General features: G+C 43.4%; 1 protein-coding gene across 1 annotated transcript in view; it reads right to left on the bottom strand.

Annotated features, from left to right (window-relative positions):
* Positions 1-6,062: 6,062 nt before the first annotated feature.
* GLUD1 (glutamate dehydrogenase 1) overlaps positions 6,063-14,878 on the bottom strand; it is a 37,119-nt gene continuing 28,303 nt past the window's right edge. Inside the window, exons 8-13 of the mRNA XM_081823955.1 lie at positions 14,706-14,843; positions 14,217-14,297; positions 13,202-13,325; positions 11,927-12,018; positions 8,380-8,442; positions 6,063-7,462 (exon numbers count right to left, since the gene is read on the bottom strand). Of these exons, the coding sequence (XP_081680081.1) occupies positions 7,343-7,462; positions 8,380-8,442; positions 11,927-12,018; positions 13,202-13,325; positions 14,217-14,297; positions 14,706-14,843 (618 nt within the window). The 3' untranslated portion in view covers positions 6,063-7,342. The remainder of the gene's footprint in view (positions 7,463-8,379; positions 8,443-11,926; positions 12,019-13,201; positions 13,326-14,216; positions 14,298-14,705; positions 14,844-14,878) is intronic.

Raw genomic sequence — 14,878 nt, 5'->3', positions numbered from 1 at the left:
GATGCTTACTGAACAGGATAGAGACCAGCTCTGGGTTGTTGAACTTGCATGGCAAGTTGTATGTGAACTAGTCACATGAAGTAGGACTACATACCATGATGTATTAGATTAACAAACAAACAAATTGGTCCTTTGCCACAGAGAGCTGGAGAAGCACTGCCCATGGTTCCTTAACTTCACCTTGCAATGTGCTGTTCTAGAATAAGTACTTCTATCTCTCACTTTCTCTTTACTGTGTGTTGTACAATAGTGGTAAAACGTCAGCCTCAGACAAGCTCTAAATGTGTTATAAAAAGCAATAGACAGTGATGTCCAAGCAATTGGTGGAGCAGGGACTTCCAAAAATTCCCTCCTCCATAAAAGTAATGCGAAAACTGGCAAAAATATAGTCAGAATCAACTATTTTTTTCAGAATTCTTAACCAAAGGTTTACAGCAATCAAGGAGCATTTATGTAAAACAAATTAAAAACAAACAACATCTTCTTAAGAATGGCAAGCTCTGTGATGTTTTTAACTTACCGTATTCTATGCCCCACCCCTCGGGTACCTTCTTCAGCTCCATTGCAGCCTTGAAAACCAATAGCCTAGCAGTTACTGGAAAGAGATGAACAGGGTTGGAGTTCCTTCAAAGCCTCATTCCCAGAAAACTTGATTATTTCACCTGACTGGTTGTTCCTAGGAAGACCCCATTGCAAGCCTGCCTTTATTTGTCGCAACTAGGAGCTCACCTAATGTAAACAGCTTTTTACCTGGGGCTGTTTGTCACAAAACAATTAGAGGCAATTTTTTTAAAAAGATTTTATTTATTTGTCAGAGAGAAAGAGAGCACACAAGCAGTGGGAGCAGCAGTCAGAGGGAGAAGCAGGCTCCCCGCTGAGCAGGGAGCCTGATGCAGGACTCGATCCCAGGACCCTGGGATCATGACCCGAGCCAAAGGCAGATGCCTAACCCACTAAGCCACCCAGGCATTCCCTAGAGGCAATTTTTTAAGCTGGTGGCTGCATTAAGGTGGTGGATAACAGTTTGGGAAATCAATAGGCTAACCAAAGCAAAGACCTTAAAAGGAAAAACTGGGGAATGAGATGTTCCTAGGGACTTTGAAAATTCCATATATTCCTGGGAATCTAGAAGGCCATGCACATGTGTAGGGCTGTGCATGTGCTCATTAAAGACTGGAGAAAGCTTGAAACTCTCACCTCTAAACAACCTTGAGGCTCTGTGCAAGCAGGAAGTGAAAACCAGCTGAGTGTTGAAGGTGAGGCCCAACCTGCACAGAGAGTTCTCTGGCAAAGATGGGAGACCTATTGGTTCTGGATACTTAAAGAGATCTCTGTCCAGTCATTAGCTAACCACTAAGCTACCTGAGGAGAAACTTCAATGGCAAACACAACAAAGAAAACAAACTACAGAATTAGTTCAGAAAAGTCACTAAACGAACACTCAACAACAAAAAGCAGCAAGATATCTGGGGGGAGGGGTGTGGAATCTGATTTCAGAGTTGCCACATTATATTATTCAACATGTCTAGTTTTCAGAAAAAAAAGATGTGCAAGGAAAGACATGATGGCTCATTTAAGGGGGGAAAATTGAAACTATGTCTAGGTAAGCCCAAATATTGGACTTATCAAAGACTTTATTTTTTTTCCCCAAAGACTTTAAATCAATTATTCTAAACATGTTCAAAGAGCTAAAGGAAACCACATCTACAGAATTAAAGTGTAAGATCAATACCAAATAGAGATTACACTTCATGAAGGGACAGAAATTATAGGAAAAAAATGAAATAGATATTCTAGAGTTGAAAGTACAACTGAAATAAAACATTCATTAGAGGGCTCAACAGCAGATGTGAGCAGGCGCATGAAAGAATCTGTGAACTTGAAGATATGTCAAATGAGATTATCCAACCTGAGGAACAGAAAGCAAACAAATGAACAAAAATAAAGAGGATTAGAGATGCATGCGTCACTGTGCACCATGGGGGTACCAGAGGGAGAGGAGAGAAAGAGGCAGGAAGAGTATTTGAAGAAATATTGGTTGAAAACAAATTTGATGAAAATGTAATAAACCTATACTTCCAAGAAGCTCAACGAACTCCAAGTAGGAAGACTCAAATAGATGCACACCAGGCATATCCCAATCAGACTGTTCAAATCCGAAGACAAAACGAGAATCTTGAAACAGAAAAATAAGTCATCACGTAAAAGGGAGGTTCAATGAGATTAACAGGTGACTTCTCATCAGAAACCAGAGGCCAGAAGCAGGAGGATCACCTACTCAAAGTGCCAAGAGAGCCGGTCAACCAGGAGTTCTAATATCCAGCAACCACAGCATTTTCTCCTCACATGGGCACAGTCCGCTTAACGCACTGGATCACCACTCATGCTGCCGACCCTGCTGTCATCACGGGAGACCTGGTGGACCCAGGCCTTGGCCTGTCCCACCAGCGTCATGGCCTGCTGCAGGCTTATGAAGGCCCCAGTACCGCCAGGGTCCTGCAACTCCCTGAGCGCACTGGTTCACGCTAGCACTCTGTACTGTGGGCTTCCCAGGGGAGGGTGTGCTGATGGTATAGCACCCACCTCCACTCCGCTCACAGGATACTTGCTGTGAACAGGCTTCCTCAGAAACTTTGGCCTATTTGCAACTAGACTCCCTGGATGGTTCCGGGGGTTCAACTCTAGGTTGGTGGGTTTTTTAAATTCCTTCATTTATTTTTAATCGAGGTGAAATTTACATAGCAACAATTTTCAAGTGTACAATGGTATTTGGCATATTCACAATGTTGTGCAACCATCACTCTTAGTTTTAAAACTTTGTTATCACCTCGGGGCACCTGGGTGGCTCGGTCGGTTGAGCACCTGACTCGTGGTTCCGGCTTGGGTTGTGGTCTCGAGGCTGTTGGATTGAGCCCTGTGATCAGCTCTGTGCTCAGCGGGGAGTCTGCTTGGGATTCTCTCATCTCTCCCTCTACCCTCCCCCCGACTTGTGCACGTGGGCTAATAGATGGATAAACCTTAAAAAAAAAAAACCAACCAAGCCAAAAAAAACCCTAAAAAACCACAACTTTGTTATCACCTCAGAAAAACACCCCATCCTCCTGAGTAATCACTCCTCACTCCCCCAGCCCCTGGCAACCATGAATCTGCTTTCTTGATCTGTGAATCCCTATTCCGGGCACAGCAAGTAAAAGGACTCCTACAGTATGTGACCTTCTGTGTCTGACTTCTTTCACTTGCTTAGCAGGTTTTCAAGGGTCATCTAAGTTGTACCATGTTAGCACCAGTCCTTTCCTTTTCATGGCTGAATAATACTCCATTGCACGTCGATACTGCTTTTTCACCGGTTGAGTATGATGGGAGCTGTGGCTTTTTGTAAAGATTTTTATCATGTTTAGAAGTTCTTTCTATTCCTAGCTGAATGCTTTGTCATGACAAGGTCTTGAACCCTCTCGAGTACTTTCCCCACATCTATTGAGATGATTAGGTGTTTTTTTCTTTCCCTTTATTCCATTAATGGAGTGTATTACAGGGATTTTCTTATGTTGCACCACCCTTGCATTCCTGAGGTTAAGTCCTACCTGGTCATGATGTGTAATACCTATAGTGAGCTGTTGGATTCGGTTTTTAGTATTTTGCTGAGTATCTTTGTGTCCACAATTATAAGGGAACTGGCGTGGTTTTCCTTTTCTTGTGATGTCTTTGTCTGGCTTTGGTATCAGAATAATGCTGGCCTCATTGGAAGTGTTTCCTCATTTTCTATTTTTTGGGAGAGTTTGAAAAGGAGTCCTGTTAATTCTTCTTTAAACATTTATTATTAGTCATCAGACCTGTGTAACCTTGGATTGCACAATGGTGTCTTAGCTCTAACACCTAAAGCACAGCAACCAAAGATAAATTGGACTCCATCAAAAAAAAAAAAAAAAAAAAAAGCAACTTTGTGTTAAAGGACACCATCAAAAAATTGAAGACATACCAACAGAATGAAAGAAAATATCTGCAAATCATATATCTGAAAAGGGTCACATCCAGAATATATAAAGAACTCTTAGAAATCAACAACAACAAAATAACCCAATTAAAAATGGGAAAAGGGGACACCTGGGTGGCTCCGTGGGTTAAGCGTCTGCCTTTGGCTCAAGTCATGATGTCAGGGTCCTGGGGATCCCAGTCCTGTGTTGGGCTCCCTGTTCAGCGGGGCGCCTGCTTCTCCCTCTCCCTGCCACTCCCCCTGGTTGTGCTGTCAAATAAGTAAAATTTTCTAAAAAAAAAATGGGAAAAGGATTTAAATATAATGAAAAAGAAACATTTCAAGTTGTTGGAAGTGGCTACCCCTGGGGAGTGGAGAGAATGGGAAGGTTGGGTGTGTAGATTGGGGGCATCAGGTCTTGTTTACAAGACTGGTACAACTATTTGGCTCTCTGTCCAGTAATTCTCAACAGGGAACCCCTCAACCCCTCAGGGGACATTTGGCAATGTGAATACGTTTTTGATTGTCATATCTGAGATACGCCATTGGCATCTAATTGGTAGAGGCCAGGGATGCTGTTAAACATCCTACAAAGCACAGGGCAGTCCCCAGGAGAAGGCACTACCTGCCCCAACTGTCAATAGCATAGCAACTGCCTAAACCACTGGGTAAGCTTTGAAGATCCACACAAAGGAGCCACTAAAAAATTATTCGAGAAAAAAAAATCCTAACACTCATATTACAAAGCAAAAAAAAGTCTTTTGCAGGGGTCTCTGTGCAAGGTCCATAGATGTAGTTTTCTTCCTCTGCCATGCTTCGACTGTTTGAATGTATATAGCATGGCTCAGAAGTCTACCAGGGAGGTTTAGGAAATAATGACTTTACTTAAAGCTGGGGAGTTAAGATGCTAAGGTTTTTTAAAAAAGTAAATCCTCAATCCTAGTAATTGAGTTGCCAGAAGCACTGCTTAAAAAACAAACAAACAGAAGCCCCCCCACCCCCCGAACCGAAAACCAAGCTTTTACAAAATCTCACTTCCCTAAACTTTACCTATTGGGTAATTAGAACATTCTGGTGTAGGGATTCACAAGGCAACAGTGAAGTATTCTTCACATGTAACCTAAGCCATCTGTGGCTATTTCAGAGGCAATTAACTTTAGAGTATTATATATAAGTTTTTAAAATTATAAATAGTAAATAAACTAGAAAATTTCAGTGAAGGTGAAAGACTAATTGACCAGGATTTTCAAACTCAAACCCTCAGAAACCAAAGTTGACCCCAGTACTGTTGTCTTCATATAGCTAGCAAGCGTGATTCAGGTTTTCTAACATTAACATCGGCAACACACAGCAATGTCTATCTAATCTTTAAAAAACCACTACAAATAATCCCAATGTTAGGCAAAGGCCACCATGAAGACTTATCATCCCCCTTTCACACGACCTGAATTGACTGCCCTACCCGGTATTGTTCCAAGCATTCTGGGACTTGTTTCCCTATCACTCCCCCAACCCCACATTTAGTGCTCCACCCAGAGCGCAAGTAAGCAGCTTGGGAAGGGCTCACCCGGTCCGTGGTGCAGGGGCGGGGTTGGGGGGGCTTGTTTACCTACTGCCTGACTTGATGCTCAGAACTACAGAGATGTTCTGGACAGAATCGGGACAAAACAAGAGTCCAACTGAAAGCTGAGCTCCAGATTTGGCAGCCAAGTGACTGGTGGAGTCAGGTCTAGGATCTAGTTCTGCTGATGATCATGGTTAGTATTCTGCCTTAAGGTGTTACATGCTGTGGCTCAATCATTAAAAACAAAACCCTAATCAATGAATAAGTCCTTCATTAAAAAAGGCACTAAAAATTACTTGGGTATATCAGCTTTGAGTACTAGAACCTCTTCCCCAAGGACAGCCATTGGTATTGCCTAACAGAATCAAACACAAAGAATTCAAGAATAAAATCTGGGCAGCTCATAATATAGTGGAAAGAAATGTTATATAGGTGGTTGTTTCAAAAATTAAGAAACCCAACTTAGTTTTATTATTTACAAAAAGTTACTATCAAATATAAAAACACAGAAACACAGGAAGCACAAGCTTTGGAAAAGGTAGACTTTTAATAACTGCTTTTATCACCAGGTTAAGTCATGCAGTTACAAAGTAGTAAGAAACTTCTGAAAGGATATTGTTGTTTAAAAAAAAAAAAGCTCATTCTTACATAAATAATATCTAGTACTTCACTGGGACACTACTGTTCAAAAGGCCCTGGCGAAATAACTCCCAAACAAAACACTCAACCCAAGATTGTTTCCAGCCCAGTGGTAATGAAGCTGTGTGCAGAATTCAGGCCTCTCAAAGAGGACACCAAGTCAGGCCGAGTCGGGGCCATTGGCAGGGCTCGGAGCCGCCAGCTAGACTCCAAAGTGGGAGCCCAAGTGGTTTTTTTCTGGGACACTCTACTTGAATTATTCTTCAATTAGACAACACAGTAGATCTTCAAAGGAGAACAATTAATTAACATGATAAGGAGGTCACTGCACTCTTTGGACTATATGTCATAATTGTGGTTAGTAAATTCTGACAGTCTTAACAAAAATAGCCTCCACCATTTGCAGGTATGAAGATAACTTAATTCTCCATCGGACGTTTTATTTTTGCTGGACAACAATACATGATTGATAAGCTATAAATGATACTGTTTTATATTATAAAAATACTAGCTTTCTTTCATTTATTATGTTTATAGGCATTCACTGCTTGAGTCAAGGTTAGGCTTGGTAAATGATTAAAGGCAATTTTATTACAGCAGCATGTACTTATTTTATTCTAAGAGAATAAAATGCATAAAGAGAAACAGCTTTTATTTTTGTTGCAATCTGTGAAATTGAGTTATTTTGCTGATGTAAAATACCAGTAACTCACTGGAGGACCATGCCACCTTCTGAAAATGCTCACACCTGCTGCTCAGAGGTGTCAGCCTTAGAGCGTGTCTCAGACTCGTCCAGAGCTGAAGCGGTCAGCAGCTGGCTGCTCCTGGGCAACAGGGATGTTCCTGGCCCCAGCTCTGACCGCACTCGAAGCGGCCACGGAACAAAGCAGCACAGACAGACGGAAGAGCCTTTCATTTAACGGCAAAATACCCCAGTGGCTCTCTCTGGCATAGGTAATTTCTACTTTCATGTTCATCAGCTTGTACATGATCCCCTAACCTTAATTTCTTTTTTCTCAAAGGGGCTGATTTGGACTGACTTGTTGCCAATGATGTCCATTATCTAGTAAGTTGAGAGAGAGAGAGATTTCTGTGGTTACATGTAAACTTGTGAAGAGTCTGCAGATGAAGAGGGGAAGAGGGCAGTGAAGAGGTCAGCCACACTCCGTCTATGTGAAGGTCACACCAGCTTCATTGTACACCTTGAAGACTTTCTCAATGGCGTTGACATAGGCGGCCGTTCTCAGATCCAAACCCAGGTTGTACTTCATGGCCGTGCGCATGATTTGCTGAAAGGCAGGAGAAAACACAGTGAAGACAACCCCGACCCAAGCAACTGGGCCATGTGTTCACGGCACACACAGGCTCGGTGCAGGTGAACCCGCCCCCGGGTCAGTGCAGGACTTGGCCACTGAACCCCGTCGGGAAGGATGAATTCTCCGGAACTAATACATGCATGTACTGACTAGGCGGCAGTAAGAAGATGCTCTCAAATATGAACTATTCCTCTGTCCTTCAGACATCCTCTTATCTGGAGTGAGCTCGCTGTCACACTTGGTGATAATTCTACAGAACTAAGAATGGGGTGCTGAAAATGTTCTGGAGTGGTGATGGCTACATAGTCTTGTGAAGATACTTAAGGTTGCAGACTGTATACTTTAAAAGGGTGAATTTATAGCATGTCAATGATATCTCACTAAAAAAAAATCAACAGCAAGCACCACCATTAATGTCTGCTTATGCGATTTCAACTTAAAGCCACGTGGACAGAATCTGAACTCAAGAAGAAATCAGGAAAACCGGACTCAAATTGTGTTTAAGGTCTTGAAATAAGGACCAAGTGGTCAAAAAACCTTTTACTTACACCAGATTCTCTAGTGAGGCAGTTTCCTACAGCCACAGTGGTGTACTGAAGGGCAATCCAGTTTGGCGGACTCACCGGTATTTAGCGAGCCGCCAAACATCACTCCCGCCTAACCTGCTATTATTATTTATTTCCAAAAGCCTGGTAAACATACTGAAGACCCTGAAAACACTGCCCATCATCTGAGCCTGAGAAAGCATGCATTTTGCTACACATTCATGAAGAACATGTGAACAGACTGCTATTTGGTACCACCGCACACACAATCTGGCCGCTGAGAGGACACGGCTGAGCGGGACTTTGTGTCAGGAGCAGAAATGCAAAGAGCATCTGCACACGTACCCTGGCAGAGCGCTCCATGGTGTAAGCTAAGCCAGAGTGTACGATGTCTTTCTCGGAGGCACCCTGAGAGGAAAAAGAACAGAAGTTGAACAAAACCACACACAGACACACTGCATGTATAAGAGCACAAAGGATTCTTCAATCAACATACAGCCAGACAGAACTGTTTTGTCTTTTGGTAAAGATACATTTAATTTCTGTAGAAATCTTGATAGCTATTTAAACAGTTGTTTTAATCACAGTTTGGTTTTCATTACATTTGACGGCAAACAGACACTCATGAAATAAGATCATGGTTAAACAACGCACACAGAAAAGCTGGGATCAAGAAACATGGGGGCGAGTAGGAGTCCAGCACGGGTCACCCCTCTGAGAGCAGACGGACCACAGAAGCACACTCTACCGTAACAGAGACACCGCACGGGGCCCCGAAAGGAGTCTGGCCCTCTTCAATAGTAGCTCTGCGGTAGGACCCTGGCTGTGTGCTCAGCAGTGCCACCAGGGTGGAAAGCTGGACGCAACTCAGCAGCTCCTCATTATCCCCTCGTTGCACCGAGGGAGCCGATGACCAGAGAAGCTGGCCACCGTCACCGACAGCTATTTTTAGAGCTGGGCTATAACCCAGGGCCTTCGACCACCAAGTCAGCTCATCTCCTTCCCAAGCCAATTATTTCCGTAAGTCAGTTTGTTTCAATAGATTCCTCTAACTAGTTTGTTTTTGGAATGCTTTCTAAAATTTTAGGACAATTAACAATCGCCCCCATTCTAATATGTCCTACCTAGCTATCAAATACAAATCCTGCTATGCCACATGAAAACTTAAAACTGGGTCACCAAGCAAGGGGGTCTATGCTGACCCTCATCTAGTTAGCATTCTCATCACTTTGGAAGGTGTGTATCTGGACAAGAAAGGTTTTGGTTGGAGTGGTGGGCGTCGGCGAAGGTGAGCATTAGGAGAACTGGAGACAGAGTATACACAACTCTTAAGGATGTCTTAAGGAGACTGATTTTTTTAAAAACTGCATTCAGGGGCTCCTGGGTGGCTCAGTCTTTAGGCGTCTGCCTTCGGCTCAGGTCATGATCCCGGGGTCCTGGGATCGAGCCCCGCATCAAGCTCCTTGCTCCGTGGGAAGCCTGCTTCTCCCTCTCCCACTCCCCCTGCTTGTGTTCCCTCTCTTGCTGTCTCTCTCTCTGTCAAAACAAAACAAAACAAAACAAAACAAAACAAAACAAAAACCCTACAAAAACAAACCTGCATTCAGCACACTGACAGGAATGACTGCTGATGCGGGAGAGAAGAAGTGCTCAAGCAGTGCATTTTGGGGGGGCAAAAACAGGCCACTGGGCTTAGATGGAGGCACCCAGAGCCGCTCTGGAACCAGAGGAGACATGACAAGAGACAGGGCGCAGGCACCAGGAGCTGGAGGCTGGGGAAGTCCTCCGCCCCGCCCCCCCCGTGGATAGATCCTGGGCCATGTGCTGGAGTGCGGGGGAGAGAGGAGAGAACGAGAAAGTGGAACGGGGAGAGGCAGAACTGCCAGGCAGCACCGGCCACGGACTTGAGGTTTGGGTCAGGATGAAGCAGCAGGCAGGTCCTCCAGCTCACAGGGGACAGGTGTGAAGGGAGCAGACTCGGGTTTCTTCAGGGTTCAGGTGTTAGCAAGGGGGTATGCGGAGGCAAAACCAGAAGAGGGAGTGACTTAATGAGGGAGCGTGGAGTTTCAGTCAGACAAAGAGAGGACTGAGGACATCGGGGGTGATGGGGGGCAGTGAAAAGCCAGGGGGTGGGTGGGGTGGTCAATGATGTAGGTCCTGGCAGGGCCAGAGCATGGCTGGGAAAGGGAGAACTAGAGGGAAGGAGCTGGAAAAAAACCCCCGTTTTTTAAACTGACACTACAAGACTCCTACAATAAGTCAGTCAGTAAGAGGTGAGAAATAGCAATGAAGTCCAACATTTGAACCCCTGAAAGCATGTGGAAATTGGGAGACCAACATACTGGGCAATGATTATTTAAAAAAGGATAAAAAGCAAGTTGTCGTGGCTGCCTTCCTAAGTGGCGGTCCTCTTTGCGTACTCCCTCTCCAGGTTTCAGTCGTCAGCTGCGCGCCAGACCTGCGCCGGGACACAGGCGGCCGCAGGGAGCAGCAGGAAGCCCATCTAAGGGCAGTAGCAAGTCCTGGCAGCGCGGGGACACGTGGGATGGAAGGGTGTGTGCAATTCCGGCACACAGCGGGACCTCCAGGGCTGGGACACGTAAGCAGGGAGCGGGTCAGGGCACTGCAGACAGAGGGACCAGAACTAACAGAGACACGGCTCTGGGAAAGATGAAGGTTCATTTAGGGCAATGATTAATACCCAGAGTGGCCAAGCACCTTCTCTTCTTTAAAACAAAAGCCTAACTTTCCCCCCATGTTGCAATCTAGTCTTACATTACTCTCCATGACTGAATATTTCATACAAAGACATATTTATGGTAAGTTAGCCATTTCCCGGCCATGTGCATGTAGACTGTTAAAGCAAACCTAATTTAAACACCTGACTGCAAGCACTGTTCCAATGACATCATCATGCATGGAGCCATTCCTCTCCTTTAGAATAATTTTCTCAAGATAAATTGGATAAATTCCCAGAGGGGATGTTATGATAGTGTCCACGGGCAGGGAAGCGGTCACAGCGCTTCAAATTTTCCAAGGACCTGCACCAATCTGCCTCGTCCTCAAAATAAAGGTACACTATTTCACCACAGACACAGTACATATAAGATCCATTAATGGTTTTTCCTAGTTTAACACATTAAAGAAACCTTATTTTAATTTGTATTTCTTTAACAGCGAGATTGAACATTTCCTTTTCTAGGCCTATTTCCTATGACTTTGTTTTTCACGTCTCTGCCATTTACTGCAGAAGACATTCTCTTTGTGACGTGTGAGTGCTCTTACTCTGTCCCGTCAATAGCTAATTCACTCAGTTACCTTTTCTACCTGCTTCCTTTCATGCTTGTTCATGTCCACATAGCAATTTCAATTCTTCATGTAGTTCAAGTTCACATTTTCTTCGGTTTCTGTTTTGTGTAAAGCTTTTTTTTTTTTTTTTTAAGTTTATGGAATTAAATTTATTTTTAAGTAACCCCCACGCCCAATGTGGGGCTCGAACTCACGACCGGGAGATCAAGAGTCGCATGTTCTTCTGACTGAGCCAGCCAGGCGCCCCTAATGTTTACTTTTCCTTTCTTTCTATTTCTCTGAAGCTTAAGAGTTAGAATACATAGTAATTCTTCAAAATTATGTTAGAATCACCTGTGGAGTCATCTGCATTACGGAAGTATCAAGACCAGAAGAACTGTGGATTATTTTAACCGTTAATTATTTTAAACTAAAATTCTGACTCCACGTTTAGCATGTAACGAGAGAGGAGTGTACAAAGCACACACAGACCCTGTCATCACACGTTCACGCTGCTGACCACCCGTCACCCCAGGCCATTGGCCTGGGTCTAGAGAAGAGTGGGCTGTGTGTGCAGAGTGCGGCCCTATCACGGCACACTCACCGATATCCTGTCTTGGAACTCTGCTGTGGGTACAACGGGAATAGTGCCACCATGCTTCCCAAATTTTCTTTCCAAGCTCTCTTGAACAGACACTGCAGAAAGCCAAGAGGTGAAGTTAAAATACTGCTAGTAGGGGGGAAAAAACAAGTAGAACCAAAAGTAGCTTCAAACTATATCCATAACCCAGAAACAACTACAGAGTTTAGAAGCCTTAGGGGCGGGGCACCCGCATGGCTCAAGTCATTAAGCGTCTGCCTTCGGCTCAGGTCATGATCCTGGGTCCTGGGATTGAGCCCCGCATTGGGCAGGATCCCTGCTCTGCGGGAAGCCTGCTTCTCCCTCTCCTGCTCCCCCCTGCTTGTGTTCCCTCTCTGGCAGTCTCTCTGTCAAATAAATAAAATCTTAAAAAAAAAAAAGCAGCAGCCTTTGGGGTACTTGGGTGGCTCGGTCGGTTAAGTGTCTGTCTTTGGCTCAGGTCATGATCCCGGAGTCCTGGGATGGAGCCCCATGGGTGACTTCCTGCTCACTGGGGAGTCTGCTTCTCCCTCTCTCTCTGCCCTCCCCCCTTTTGCTCCCTCCCTCTCTCCCTCTCTCTCTGGGGGTGGGGGGGAAGCCTTCAACACTAATGCCATAATGGGTTAATCATTTAGAACTCTGCCAAATTCCTATATAAATGCGAATTTAGGTCAGTGCTCTGTTTCCATAACACCCATTACCAGGGTTTTTCCTTGGCTCTGTTAAAAAGAAAATACTGAGGGAAAAAGAAACGGAAATGGATGGAACACTTCACCCAGATTCTCAGAGTGGGCTGAGTGAAGCTCAGCTGGAGGTCTTGGTCTTACTTCAGCTGGACGAAACTGGACCGTTAACTCTGGAGCCTACTCTAGTCAAAGAAAAACCGCATTCTCATCAGAAGACTCCAAAAATTCTTGACACTATTAAGGCCTTAACTAAGAGCAACTAGAGATCGGAATGGATGAGTACCAATAGTAGTTCCTGGTTTAAAAGGATACTCTTTCTATTTACTAACTTGCAGATTATGTTAGGTGAACATCTGAATAGAAATATATCTGAGAGTTAATAAGTTGACTACCCATAAAGAAATCATATATTTTTGGTCCTAAGACTCATGAGACAATAATATAATTTCCTATCCTGAGATTAAATTCTCTGGGATTACAAAAAGGAAATTAGTCCTTTTTAAGTATAAGCTTTTTTCCAGCCTTTTACTGGCCCCAAAGATTATTTTTGGTGAACAAGGTCATCAGAACTCACTGAGCAAGTGGTAGTTAGAATCCCTTTCATATTTGAAGGTCAAACGGCCATAGCTGACATGATTTAGATTCTTCAGCCACTCGAAGTAAGATACTGTCACTCCTCCAGCATTCAAGTAGAGATCCTATACACAAAAATGTGACAGGGAAGACACCAAAGAAATGACAAGATGGTTTTAATAAATGCCTTCAATGACCATCAGAGCTCCATTTTAATATCAAGGCAGATTAAGCTTTAAACTTCCCAAATATATCTTAGATTGTATCAGGAATTTCACACTGAAATTTAACAAACATCCTTTCCAATTCACTTGAGGTTTTTTCCATTTTGAAAAAAAAAATAACTTTTTTTGTTTATTAACTAACAAGCATTTGATCAACTTTGGTTAGAGCGTCTTCACCAAAAAAGTCTTTAGACAGAACTGCTTGTCCACTAACCACCGGATTGTCCACAGTGTGCCTCACCAGATCAGCATTCCTTCTACTATCTAAGGGCAGTCTGTCTCACTTAAACTGAATTTCTTAAGTGCTTTTGATAAAACTTTAAACGTATCACAAATCCACATTCATTTCCACTTGCAAATAATCTTTTGATATAGACCCCATGCTCACCCACTGATAACCTTTGCACACATTCTTCCTATTATCTTCCTGAATAAAGCAGCGAGGGACATTTGAAACGCACAAGGTTAGAAATTATAGAAAAGCTTAGAGTTTAAGTTAGAATTCATATTTCTAGCACAACATACATTATTTATATAATTGGATTCTTAAGCAGGCTAAATACATATTCAAGAAAGAGCCTAGAGTTGGAAGAAAATGTTCAGGTCAAAGTGGAAATTGACAGGCTTTTTACACTAACCAGACTTCTACTTTATTTTCTTAAAAGCAAAATAAAGATGAAAATTCACTACAGCTTGGGAAATTAAAGATGATCCTTTTGTCTCCCCAGTTTGTCGCAGAAGACAGTTAGGATTCCAAGTGCATATAAAACCTGGCCAACACAGATGACTTACAGGAATCACCATAATGTTCCTCTCCAGGAAGATCTTATCAGCCTCTGGAGTTGTCGGCCCATTGGCACCCTCGGCAATGATCTGAAAGAGAGTCAGGACATACAGAAATGCCGGCAACGCCATCGAATCCCTCCACTGGGTGCAAGAGGTATGTGTGTGTGGGCAGAACTCCAGTTTAAATTTAATTAATAAGAATTATTTCGTTCTATAAATAAAGTGTATAAAACTATTTTTCACCTTTCTATTGCCCTAACTGCTTTTTGGAAGTTTGGTTTAAGAGGAAACCCATGCTGATAAATGGCTGCACAGCTCTGTGTATATACAAAAAGGCATTAAATTTTACACTTGGGTGAATTGTATGGTATGTGAATTATAGCCCAATAAAGCAGTTAAAAAAAAAAAAAAAAAGAGGAAAGCCAATTAAGAGCTTTTCTACGACCCTCAGGATCATTCCACGGTGGTAAGGCCCCAGTTCCATCAAGCTCTCACCTTGGCTTTGACTCTGGGTGCATTGGACTTGGTCAGCTGCTTTTCACTAGCAGCAGGGATCAGGATGTCACAGTCAGCTTCCAAGATGCTCCCTTCATAGGGCTTTGCCTTGGGGAAGCCCAGGATTGATCCATGTTGCTATAATTGATTGAGAAGTCAGAATTAATGGCTGC

This window comes from Leptonychotes weddellii, chromosome 6, assembly GCF_054177405.1.
Source record: "Leptonychotes weddellii isolate Sample4059 chromosome 6, ASM5417740v2, whole genome shotgun sequence".
Taxonomy (NCBI): Eukaryota; Metazoa; Chordata; class Mammalia; order Carnivora; family Phocidae; genus Leptonychotes; species Leptonychotes weddellii.
Note: the sequence above shows the minus strand (reverse complement) of the source record. Positions and strands in the feature narration are given on the sequence as shown.